This window comes from Heptranchias perlo, chromosome 5 (assembly GCF_035084215.1).
Source record: "Heptranchias perlo isolate sHepPer1 chromosome 5, sHepPer1.hap1, whole genome shotgun sequence".
Lineage (NCBI taxonomy): Eukaryota > Metazoa > Chordata > Chondrichthyes > Hexanchiformes > Hexanchidae > Heptranchias > Heptranchias perlo.
In genome coordinates this window covers 113,479,862-113,493,333 of record NC_090329.1, presented here as the reverse complement: position 1 = coordinate 113,493,333, position 13,472 = coordinate 113,479,862, and the positions used below count along the sequence as shown (strand labels likewise).

The window sequence follows — 13,472 nt, the reverse complement described above, 5'->3', positions numbered from 1 at the left end:
TGGTGAGACCGCACCTGGAATACTGCATACAGTTTTGGTCTCCATACTTAAGAAAAGACATACTTGCTCTCGAGGCAGTACAAAGAAGGTTCACTCGGTTAATCCCGGGGATGAGGGGGTGGACATATGAGGAGAGGTTGAGTAGATTGGGACTCTACTCATTGGAGTTCAGAAGAATGAGAGGCGATCTTATTGAAACATATAAGATTGTGAAGGGGCTTGATCGGGTGGATGCGGTAAGGATGTTCCCAAGGATGGGTGAAACTAGAACTAGGGGGCATAATCTTAGAATAAGGGGCTGCTCTTTCAAAACTGAGATGAGGAGAAACTTCTTCACTCAGAGGGTGGTGGGTCTGTGGAATTTGCTGCCCCAGGAAGCTGTGGAAGCTACATCATTAAATAAATTTAAAACAAAAACCGACAGTTTCCTAGAAGTAAAGGGAATTAGGTGTTACGGGGAGCGGGCAGGAAATTGGACATGAATTTAGATTTGAGGTTAGGATCAGATCAGCCATGATCTTATTGAATGGCGGAGCAGGCTCGAGGGGCCGATTGGCCTACTCCTGCTCCTATTTCTTATGTTCTTATGTTCTTATGTTAAATAAAAGAGACTTGGCAAATAGACTGAAGACTGACAGGTCCCCGGACTATTTTTCCTTTGATGTAAAGGCAGTTTCTTTAAAGGTTGTTTTTAACAATCAATGGCCCCCAACACAGTACACTTTGAGTTAGGGTTCAGGAGATGTCTCTCCTTCATGTTGTTCACACCCTCCTAGCACAATAACAGAGGAAATTACATTTTGAGATAGCTATCACTAAGATGTATTCATATAAAAGTAGTCCCTATGGACACAAACAATTGTATTTTGGGTAGCCTGATATGGATTGAAGCAGCAAAGAAAACCCATATGAGACAGACTTTCACATTGAGTTGGTTGACTAGCATAATTAAAATGCACTTAGCCACCTGCATTGGCCACATACAAGCCAACTTTGACACAGAAAGAGAAGGATCCTCTCACAGACACAGATGCCTGAAGTATTTTTTTAAAATCAAATTTACCCAAACTATCATAAAGATAGAAATTCTTGTGTTTGTCACATACACATCTATAGTGCAATATCTGTTGTATAAAATGGTCTCTTTAGGGCTCAGTCGTAAGAAACCACAAGAATTGCTGCCTAGAAAGTTCACTGCTTCATGAGCTAGGGATTCTTCCATGCATTACATTTATCCCACAGCCAAACTCATGAAGTCAATATGATTCTGGTCATGGGACAGATATAGGAACTTCTAGCCATTAGAAAAACCTTCAACAAATTTATCTCATAATGTACCATACATCGGTGTGTGTTTGCAGATATTACTGCAAGACCGATGTTAGCCTGGGCAGCAGCTGGGGTGCTAAGTTGGCCTTAGCTTCTTTGGGCTAGCAAGAGGTTGTGTTCCTGACTGTAGCTCAGTGACCCTGTACTGAAAAGTGCACATAAACAAATGTCAGATAAGAGCAAAAGAAAGCTCATTTGTCCATGGTCACGTCACCTGCTGACCCTCACTGTCTAAACTCACTGATAAAAGGTTTACACACCAGAAGGTTGCTGCTGCGTGTGGAACTATACCCCAGCAACTGCAAGTACCTTCAGGAAAGGGAGAAAAAATGGGTAAAAAGACACAAGAAACATGATTTTGTAGACAATTCACTTGCACAAGTAATTTGATCGTTTTGTTATTGTATACCAATAATTATGCACATTACTGAGAAATTTTCATTTGCGTTCACTATTTAAATCATAGCATGAGTTGCTGCCTTTTGTGTGTGGGAGTTAAACAAGTATGGTTAAAATGTTGTCTTCCACACAAGGAATTTAACTTAAAAATAATTATTTAACCAGCATTTACATTCCATCTATTTCGTATTCATGCATTTATGAGTAAAAAAATTGAAGTGCAAGGAAGGGAAAAAGGTGGGTCCAATGGGCGATCTCTGCCATAATCTCAAAACATTAAAAATGTGTTAAAGGGATTATGACCCTGTGACTTTTATATTGCCATATTGATGTATTGAAATATATGGATGCTAATTTAATTTAAATAATGCAGAAGACCCCACCAGGGTATTTTTGATAATGTAACTGCATATCATGCAAACCATTCACAACTCATGAAATAACTGTACAATTAAGATTATTCATCTGCCAATAATTAAGAAGACAGTCATGTCGTAAATTGTAACTTGCATATTTTTAATTTCCAGCTGACATGGGTTTTGCCAGACTCTTTAATTCTCCACTAAAGCCTTTGGCTGATTTGGATCCAGTGGTGGTAACGTTTTGGTATCGAGCGCCGGAGTTATTGTTGGGAGCCAGACATTACACAAAAGCAATTGGTAGGTACATTAGGTCCCTGTGTGATAAATAATACTTCGAGATTGCTAAACCTTATGTTAAACCAGAATTGAGCAATGAAGTGAGCTGTAACATTACCTCAGTGGTAAAAGATTACTGGAACAAAGAAACATCTACATAGCCTGGCAACATGTGCTGTCTAGGCTCACACTTGAAAAATGGATACTTGGGTGAGATACAGGAAGGCTGCTGGTGTCCGCGAAATCATACCCCAGCAAGGGTTTGTGCCTTCAGGAAAGGCAGTAGGAAAATCATTAAAAGAAAAGACAAGAAACATAATTATGTAGACCATTATAGTGTAGCATTTTATCACTTGATCACTGTTATGTCCACATCTACTGGGGAATTTGGATGTTGATTACATATTCAACATAATTCAAAGTGCAGCCAAAGCAAGCCATGCTTTAAATGCTATTGCATTTGCTGTGATGTTTTAACCAGCACAAACCTTTCTGCTGGAAGACTACCAAAACAACAATCCTGAGTTGGAGATGGCTTAATGGCATAGAGCATTGATGAACTAAGGCACTGTGTCACAGGGTGATGGAATACAGCTTCACTTTGCTACTCCCGCACATTGAGTTTTTGATCTAGACGGGCTGTCAGGGGGACATGAGTACATTCTAGATTGTTATTTGGGATCTTAACTGTTCTCAGAATGTGAGCAACACTGGCCAGGCTGCAATTATTGTCAATCCCTGGTTTCCCTGAGGAAGTGGTTGTTGGCCGCCTTCTTGAACTGCTGCACTGTGGTGCTTTTGCTCCCAAAATGGTGTGGGGCAATTCTAATTACTAACCCAGGAATGATGAAGGACCAATAACATATGTCCAAGTCAGGATGATGTGGGACTTGGAGGTGATGATGTTTCCACGATATTGCTACTCTTATTCTTCTCAGTGGTAGAGGTCACAGGAGCGAGAGGTACTGTCAATGTAACCTTGGTGAGTTGCTGCAGTGTATTTTGAAGATACTGCAGCTTCAGTGCATTGGTAATGGTTGGGTTGGATATTGAGTTCAGTGGCAAGGGAGCTGATCAAGTGGACTTCTCTGTCCTTAATGGTGTTAAGCTTCTTGAGTGTTGTTGCAGCCGTATACATCCAAGCGAGTGGTGTACTGAGCTGTAGATGATGCAGAGGCTTTCAGAAGTCAGGATGTGCTTCACTCATCAGAGTACCCAGCCTTTGCCTTTCTTTTATAGCCACAATGTTGATATATGGGACCAGTTAAGCTTCATGTCAATGGTGAACCCACCCCTCCCACCTGGTCCCCTCTGATGATTGTGGAGGACTCGGGGGGATGGTGGTGCAATTGAAGATTGGGGGAGATGACTGGGCTTTCTCTTGTTCCAGATGGTCGTTACCTGACACTTATGTGGTGTGAATGTCACCTGCCATTTGTCAGTCCAAGTCTGGATGCTATCAGGTCCTGTTGTAGTTTGGCATGGGCTGCTTCATTATCAGTTGATTTATGAATGGAGCTGAACATTATGGAAATGTCAACGAGCAGTCCCACTCTTGACTTCATGATGGAGTGAAGGTCACTGATTAAGCAGCTAAAGATGGTTTTGCCATGGATGCTTCCCTGAGGAACTCCTGCATTGTTGATTTGGGGCTACAATTATTGGCCTTTGACAACCACAACTATCTTTCTTTGTGTCAAGTATGACTGCAACCACTGTAGGGTTTTTTCTTTGACCCTCCATTGACCTTGGTTTTGCTAGAGGTCCTTGGTACCATACTCTGTCAAGAGCTGCCTTGATGCAGTGGGCAGCTACTCTCATCTCTCCCATATCCTTTCCCGCACCAAATCCTACTCACCCATCACCCCTGTCCTTGCTGACCCACATTGGCACCCAGTGCCCTAATGGCCTAAATTTAAAATTCTCATTCTCATCTTTTTAAATCTCTTCATGGCCTTGCCCCTCCCTATTTCTGTAACCTTCTCCAGCCGTGCCTTCAGCTGTCTAGGTCCCGCACTCTGAAACTCCCCCCTAAAATCTCTCTGCCTTTCCGCCTTCTCTTCTTTAAGATCGTCCTTAAAACCCACCTCTTTGACCAAGTTTTTGATCATCCTTCTTAATATCTGACTACGGTATCCATTTCTTGTATGATTATGGCTCTGTGAAGTGGCTTGGGATGTTTTTCTATGTTAAAGGCACTATTTAAGTGTAAGTTGTTGTTGAATGCCACTAACTGACAAACTAAAATATGTAGTGTTCTTACTGCTTACAAATGAGAAATCGTTAATGTGTCCTCCAGAACTATTTCCGCCTGTACATACCCTTCCACCTTCTCGCGGAGTAACCATAAATAAAAACTAAAAAACTGGAAATCTGAAACTAAAACAGAAAATACTGGAAGCACTTAGCAGGTCAATCAGACAAGGTAACGTTTTAGATACAACACTTCATCAGAACTGAGAAATTACAGATAAACAGCATTTAAAAAAGAACAGCGTAAGGGGATGGGGAAGAGGAGGGGAAAAACCCACACATAGAGAAGAAGTAGAAAGACCTTTAAAATGGTTAGATTAAAAACAGGAGCTGGTTAAATGGCTGAAGTGATAGTAACATGATATGATAGGAAGAATACATAATAAAATAAATTGAAGACACTTAAAACGAATTGAAGACATTTAAGAGATACAGAGAATGTATCAATAGCTGAGGTGGTGGTTGTGGTGGGGGTAATGCTGATCTGAAATGGACACCAGAAAGCTGTCAAAAGGGAAGAAAATGCAGCAGCTCAAGGAAAAGAAAAAAAAGGCAGGCCAACACCAACGATGCAGGATGCCCCATCAGCACGGTGTTCTGATGTAGATTCCCTGTCCCAGGTACCAACCCATCTCCTTAAACCCTCACCAGCATCTCCTACCATAAAAAAAGAGGGAGTTATAAGTTGTTAGAGTCATAGAAAGGTTACAGGACGGAAGGAGGCCACTTGGCCCATCGAGTCCGCACTGGCTCCATGCAAGAGCAATCCAGCTAGTCCCATTCCCCCGCCCTATCCCTGCAGCCCTGCAAATTTTTTCCTTTCAAGTACTTATCCAGTTCCCTTTTGGAAGCCAAGATTTAATCTGCCTTCACCACCCACCCTGGCAGTGCATTCCAGATCATAACCACTCGCTGCGTATAAAAGTCTTTCCTCATGTCACCTTTGGTTCTTTTGCTGATCACCTTAAATCTATGTCCTCTCGTTCTTGACCTTTCTGCCAATGGGAACAGTTTCTCTCTATCTATTCTGTCTAGACCCTTCATGATTTTAAATACCTCTATCAAATCTCCTCTCAATCTTCTCTGTTCCAAGGAGAACAACCCTAGCTTCTCCAGTCTATCCATGTAACTAAAGTCCCTCATCCCTGGAATCATTCTAGTAAATCATTTCTGCACTATCTCTAAAGCCTTCACATCTTTCCTAAAGTGCAGTGCCCAGAACTGGACACAATACTCCAGTTGTGGTTGAACCATTGTTTTATAAAGGTTCAACTGACTTCCTTGCTTTTGTACTCTGTGCCTCTATTTATAAAGCCCAGGGTCCCATATGCTTTTTTAACTGCTTTCTCAACCTACCTTGCCACCTTCAACGATTTGTACACATATACCCCCAGATCTCTCTGTTCCTGTACTCCTTTTAGAATTGTGCCCTCTAGTTTATATTGCCTCTCCTTGATCTCCGTACCAAAATGCATCACTTCGCATTTTCTATGTTAAATTTCATCTGCCACGTGTCCGCCCATTTCACCAGCCTGTCTATATTTTCTTGAAGTCTACACTATCCTCCTCACTATTCACTACACTTACAAGTTTTGAGCCATCTGCAAATTTTGAAATTGTGCCCTGTACACCCAAGTCCAAGTCATTAATATATATCAAGAAAAGCAGTGGTCCTAGTACCAACCCCTGGGGAACATCACTGTACACCCCTCCAGTCTGAAAAACAACCGTTCACCACTACTTTCTGCTTCCTGTTGCTTAGCCAATTTTGTATCCATGCTGCTACTGCTCCCTTTATTCCATGGGCTTCAATCTTGATGAGAAGCCTATTATGCGGCACTTTATCAAATGCCTTTTGAAAGTCCATATACACCACATCAACCGCATTGCCCTCATCTACCCTCTCTGTTCCCTCATCAAAAAACTCCATCAAGTTAGTTAAACACCACTTGCCTTTAACAATTCCGTGCTGGCTTTCCCTTATCAATCCGCACTTGTCCAAGTGACTGTCAATTCTGTCCCGGATTATCTTTTCTAAAAGTTTCCCCACCACCGAGGTTAAACTAACTGGCCTATAGTTGCTTCGTTTACCTTTACACCCTTTTTTGAACAAGAATGTAATATTTGCAATTCTCCAGTCCTCTGGCACCACCCCCGTATCTATGGATGTTTGGAAGATTATGGCCAGTACAGCCGCAATTTCCACCCTTACTTCCCTCAGCAACTTAGGATGCATCCCATCCAGAATGGGTGACTTATCTACTTTTATGTACAGCTAGCCTTTCTAGTATTTCTTTTTAATCAATTTTTAGCCCATCCAGCATCTCGACTACATCTTCCTTTACTGAGACTTTGGCAGCATCTTCTTCCTTGGTAAAGACAGATACAAAGTACTCATTTAGTACCTCAACCATGCCCTCTGCCTCCATGAGTAGATCTCCTTTTTGGTCCCAGATCGGCCCTACCCTGACACTTACTACTCTTTTACTGTTTACATGCCTACAGAAGACTTTTGGATTCCCTTTTATGTTTGCCGCCAGTCTATTCTCATACTTTCTCATTGCCTTGCTTAACATCAATATAAGGCCAAAGGACTGCAAAATGCCTAATAAAAAGACAAGGGGGGTTAAATTGGTTAATCCCCAAAACCGGGCGCAGGAATCGCGATCCACGATTAACCCGCGCCCGGTGCTTCCTGCGCAGGCAGGACGAGACATTCGTCTAGCCTGAGGACTCACCTTCAAGCAGCGTTAAAAATTAGGCCTGACACGAAGATTCATGGAAATGTGCACTTTCCACCAACTGGGAGAGCCCCCATCTCTTAAAGGGAGGATATCTCTTAAAATCTCCTAAAGGTAGCCGGTACCTGTTATTTGCTAAAAATAGCAGTCTGCTATCTACATGGAGTCTGAACGGAGATCAGACATCGCACATATAAAACACAGATGCAGGCCCCATCCCTATGTTTACAAACTGATGAGTTATGGTAAAACGTTGAAACAAGAAGCAAGGGAGGAAATAGCAGAGGCCCTGACCATCATTTTCCGATCCTCTCTGTCGACAGGCATGGTGCCGGAGGATTGGAGGACTGCTAACGTACCATTGTTTAAAAAGGGAGACCTAGTAATTACAGGCCAGTCAGTGTAACCTTGGTGGTGGGCAAATTATTGGAATCAATTCTGAGGGACAGGATAAACTATCGCTTAGAAAGGCACGGACTGTATAACACACTAGTTAGGCCACAGCTTGAGTACTGTGTACAGTTCTGGTCACCACATTACAGGAAAGATGTGATTGCACTAGACAGGGTACAGAGGAGATTTACGAGGATGTTGCCAGGACTGGAGAATTTTAGCTATGAGGAAAGATTGGATAGACTGGGGTTGTTTTCTCTGGAACATAGGGGGCTGAGGGGTGATTTAATTGAGGTATATAAAATTATGAGAGGCCTAAATAGAGTGTATAGGAAGGACCTATTTCCCTTAGCCGAGAGGTCAATAACCAGGGGGCAAAGATTTAAAGTAATTGGTAGAAGGATTAGAGGGAAGCTGAGGAAAAAAATTTGCACCCAGGGGGTTGTGGGGGTCTGGAACTCACTACCTGAAAGGGTGGTAGAGGCAGAAACCTCATCAGATTTAAAAGGCACTTGGATATGTACTTGAAGTGCCATAATCCACAAGGCGACGGACCAAGTGCTGGAAAGTGGGATTAGGCTGGGTAGCTCTATTTCGACCGGCACAAACACAATGGGCTGAATGGCCTCCTGTGTCGTAAATTTTCTATTGTAAACAATTTTACAACACCAAGTTATAGTCCAGCAATTTTATTTTAAATTCACAAGCTTTCGGAGATTTTCTCCTTCCTCAGGCAAATGTTTCAAGAGCTCCTTGAAGCCTACGCATTTATACATATTGAACAATACATGGTGTTTACAGACTGCCCCTGCAACTGCCCGTTGCCAAGGCAATCACCGTGTTCAGACAGAGAGGTGTCACCTGCAGAACCCCCGAATACACATTCAACAAAAAAACAAACAGGGAAAAAAAACAGAGAAAAAAAACACAGAGAGAGGCAGAAACATCCGGAAGGCAGAGAGAGCCAGCAAATGACCCATTATATTAAAAACAGATAACATTTGTTCGCTGGTGGGGTAACGTGTAGCGTGACATGAACCCAAGATCCCGGTTGAGGCCGTCCTCATGGGTGCGGAACTTGGCTATCAATTTCTGCTCGACGATTTTGCGTTGTCGTGTGTCTCGAAGGCCGCCTTGGAGTACGCTTACCCGAAGGTCGGTGGATGAATGTCCATGACTGCTGAAGTGTTCCCCGACTGGGAGGGAACCCTCCTGTTTGGCGATTGTTGCGCGGTGTCCGTTCATCCGTTGTCGCAGCGTCTGCATGGTCTCGCCAATGTACCATGCTCTGGGGCATCCTTTCCTGCAACGTATGAGGTAGACAACGTTGGCCGAGTCACAGGAGTATGAACCATGCACCTGGTGGGTGGTGTCATCTCGTGTGATGGTGGTATCTGTGTCGATGATCTGGCATGTCTTGCAGAGGTTACCGTGGCAGGGTTGTGTGGCGTCGTGGACGCTGTTCTCTTGAAAGCTAGGTAGTTTGCTGCGAACGATGGTCTGTTTGAGGTTGGGTGGCTGTTTAAAGGCGAGTAGTGGAGGTGTGGGGATGGCCATAGCGAGGTGTTTGTCCTCATTGATGACATGTTGAAGGCTGCGGAGAACATGGCGTAGTTTCTCCGCTCCGGGGAAGTACTGGACGACAAAGGGTACTCTGTTGGTTGCGTCCCGTGTTAGTCTCCTGAGGAGACTAACACGGGACGCAACCAACAGAGTACCCTGCCACGGTAACCTCTGCAAGACATGCCAGATCATCGACACAGATACCACCATCACACGAGATGACACCACCCACCAGGTGCATGGTTCATACTCCTGTGACTCGGCCAACGTTGTCTACCTCATACGTTGCAGGAAAGGATGCCCCAGAGCATGGTACATTGGCGAGACCATGCAGACGCTGCGACAACGGATGAACGGACACCGCGCAACAATCGCCAAACAGGAGGGTTCCCTCCCAGTCGGGGAACACTTCAGCAGTCATGGACATTCATCCACCGACCTTCGGGTAAGCGTACTCCAAGGCGGCCTTCGAGACACACGACAACGCAAAATCGTCGAGCAGAAATTGATAGCCAAGTTCCGCACCCATGAGGACGGCCTCAACCGGGATCTTGGGTTCATGTCACGCTACACGTTACCCCACCAGCGAACAAATGTTATCTGTTTTTAATATAATGGGTCATTTGCTGGCTCTCTCTGCCTTCCGGATGTTTCTGCCTCTCTCTGTGTTTTTTTTCTCTGTTTTTTTTCCCTGTTTGTTTTTTTGTTGAATGTGTATTCGGGGGTTCTGCAGGTGACACCTCTCTGTCTGAACACGGTGATTGCCTTGGCAACGGGCAGTTGCAGGGGCAGTCTGTAAACACCATGTATTGTTCAATATGTATAAATGCGTAGGCTTCAAGGAGCTCTTGAAACATTTGCCTGAGGAAGGAGAAAATCTCCGAAAGCTTGTGAATTTAAAATAAAATTGCTGGACTATAACTTGGTGTTGTAAAATTGTTTACAATTGTCAACCCCAGTCCATCACCGGCATCTCCACATCGTAAATTTTCTAAGTTTCTATGTTTCTTCTAAAGGTTGCGCACTACTAAATCCCACATCCTCCAATCTGCATATACCATGCCTGCGAGAGTGTGTGCACCAAGGTTCTCTGCTGATGCATTAGAGGCCTTGGTGGAAGAGGTGGTCAGAAGGAGGGACATCCTATATCCGCAGGGGGGGGCGGGGTGGAGGGAGCGGAGGGAGCAAGAGGCCCTCCAGACATATGTCCAAAAGGCAGTGGGAGGCAGCAGGAGACAAATTCAATGCCAGCCGCACAGCACCACGAACATGGATGCAGTGTAGGAAGAAGTTCAATGCTTTGACACGAATGGTCAAGGTGAGCGAGGTCAACTGTCAAGTGGCGTCTCCTACCAACTGCACCACTAGCCACATCCACTGCTCCACGCACTACACCCCCCATCACCCACATACCAACAAACTCTTTCCATCAGTTCTCAACTCTACCAATCAGATGCTTCCTCACACCCTCACACATTACCACAGTTGCAAGCCGCCCACACACACACACTGGTAGCTATTCAACCATGACAGGCACATCACCCAGACACATGTCCTGCTTGTTTGCTGGAGAAGTTGGCACATAATAGGAAGTAGCAAGTGGCATTGGCATTTAACCCCTCGAGCCTGTTCTGCCATTCAGTGAGATCATGGTGGACCTGTGACCTAACTCCATTCACCCGCCTTAGCCCCATATTCCTTAATACCCTTGGTTCACAGAAATCTATCAATCTCAGATTTAGAATTCACAATTGAGCTAGCATCAGCTGCCGTTTGCAGAAGAGCATTCCAAACTTCTGCCACCCTTTGCATGTAGAAGCATTTACTAACTTCACTCCAGCAAGTCCTGGCTCTAAATGTTAGGCTATGTTCCCGCGTCCTAATATGCAAATATAGGAGATCTCCAGAAACAGTTACAAATGCATCAGCAGCCAAACGGAATAATCCAGCAACTAACCTGTAAATCTTGCATGGTCCCTTTTAAATAGCGCTGATAGGGGGTGGTCCTCCAGGCCGTCTAACACATGTTCAGTTGGTCGTGGTTAAGACTGCGTTGAGTTGAGTGTTAAGTTCCAAAATGGTGTCTGTCACTTTAAATCAGCGTTGCACACTGATTGTATCCATTTTCTCCCTACTTTACATGTTGCCGGCGTTCGCTCTCTGCGCATACGCTAATACCTATACCAAGATGGCATCCGGCGCACATCACGCTAGAAACTTGCTTGCGCAGCCAAGACGCCATCTTGGCATTTCGAGGCCACGTAGCACTGAAACAACTGGCGCTAGACGTCCTAATTTCTAACGCAAGGTGCTGTTCCTTGAGCATCATTGGAACAGTGTAGAAGTCCAAAAACAGAACGGTCAGATGGTCAGAGGAAATTTACATGGCAAGTGACTGGGAGCTCAGACACATTTGCGGATAGAATGGGATTGTTTGGTAAGCTGGTCATCTAATCTGCATTTCGTCTCCCCAGTATAGAGGAGACTGCACCGTGAGTAATAGATACAGTGTACTAGGTTGGAGAAAATTGCTGTCTCACATGGAAAGAGTGTTTGGGGTCCTGTGTGTGTGTGGGAGGAGGTAAATGGACAAGTGTTGCATCTCCTATGCTCGCATGGGAAAGTGCCAGAAGAAGGTGGTTGAGATGGTGGAAGAATAAACAAGGTGTCTTGGAGGGAATGGTCCCTTCAGGGAGGGCAGGAAAAAATGCGTTTGGTGGTGGGATCATATTGGAGGTGGCAGAAGATGATTTGGCAAATGCGGAGGCTGGGTGGAAGGTGAAGATGGGGAGAGGCGTGTAGCAGCACAGTAAATGCAACAGACCCATTGACTAACCTTGTTTGGTATGTTTTCAACTGTTACAGTACAAAGAGCTCACTTTACTTTTCATGGTGACCACAAGTTCTATTTACAAAAGTACAGGTTATTATCTACTGATGGATTTATGCCTTTCAGCTGTACTTTTGTGATCATCAATAAAGTGGGATTTTCAGTTTGTAATTTTATGTGCTTTGTGAAATTTCAAAGTGTTACATTTTCAATTACTACAGTATAAAAAATATATTTTAAATGTCATGCTGAGTGCAGTAAATTATTAAATAAGAATTCTATTTACAAAAGTAATAGCAGGTTATGTCAGCATAAGCAGCAACCCTGCAAAGAAATTTGGAAAAGAAAATTGAAATTTAAAAAAATTAAGTTTAGTCCTATGAAGTAAATCAATATTTTGTTTGTGGTGCAACATAGACAAAAGACTTCTATCATAAAATGATTCTAGGTTGCTGCAATGTTAAGTTGATGGTAGATTATACTATATTGTATTTGATCTCCTGTAGAGATAATAAACTGTTTGAAATTAAAGGTCATTGAAGAGTCAAGTTGCTAATCCATTCAGTATATTAAAATTATGGGTGCATAACCCCTTTTGATGGAGCCAGACCTTAATGGTAAGGCCGTAGTTTTTAATTTTCACGGAAAAATGGAAAGAAAATCGCATTGCAATCCCCAATCACTAAGCCATAAGCCTGATTATATAGGACTAGCAGCCCCTTTGTATCTTGTAAGTAAGGCCATTGGCTTTGTGTTTTCACAGAAAATAGATGGAATCCTCAAGATACTAGAATTTCATTTAATTGAAATGGAAATTTAATTTGTAGAATTATAAAGAAAATAAACTGCAAATGCTGACAATTTAAAATAACAAGAGAAAATGCTGGAAATATACAGCAGATCCAGACAGATAAGTAAATTTGAAGTCCCTTTTCCAAAATCTGATTAGAACAATTCTGGTTACCTCAGTGGGGACAATAACAACTTGCATTGATATAGCATAAGAACATAAGAAATAGGAGCAGGAATAGGCCACACGGCCCCTTGAGCCTGCTCCGCCATTCAATAAGATCATGGCTGATCTTCAACCTCAACTCCACTTTCCCGCCCTTTCCCCATATCTCTTGATTCCCCTAGAGTCCAGAAATCTGTCTATCTCAGTCTTGAATATATTCAATGACTCAGCATCCACAGCCCTCTGGGGTAGAGAATTCCAAAGATTCACAACCCTCTGAGTGAAGAAATTCCTCATCATCTCAGTCTTAAATGGCCGACCCCTTATCCTGCGACTATGCCCTCTAGTTCTAGACTCTCCAGCCATGGGAA

At 43.5% G+C, this 13,472-nt stretch overlaps 1 protein-coding gene across 2 annotated transcripts in view; it reads left to right on the top strand.

Annotated features, from left to right (window-relative positions):
* cdk19 (cyclin dependent kinase 19) overlaps positions 1 to 13,472 on the top strand; it is a 272,731-nt gene that overhangs the window by 110,480 nt on the left and 148,779 nt on the right. For both annotated transcript variants that reach the window (XM_067985049.1, XM_067985048.1), the window contains exon 6: positions 2,256 to 2,387. In XM_067985049.1, the coding sequence (XP_067841150.1) occupies positions 2,256 to 2,387 (132 nt within the window). The remainder of the gene's footprint in view (positions 1 to 2,255; positions 2,388 to 13,472) is intronic.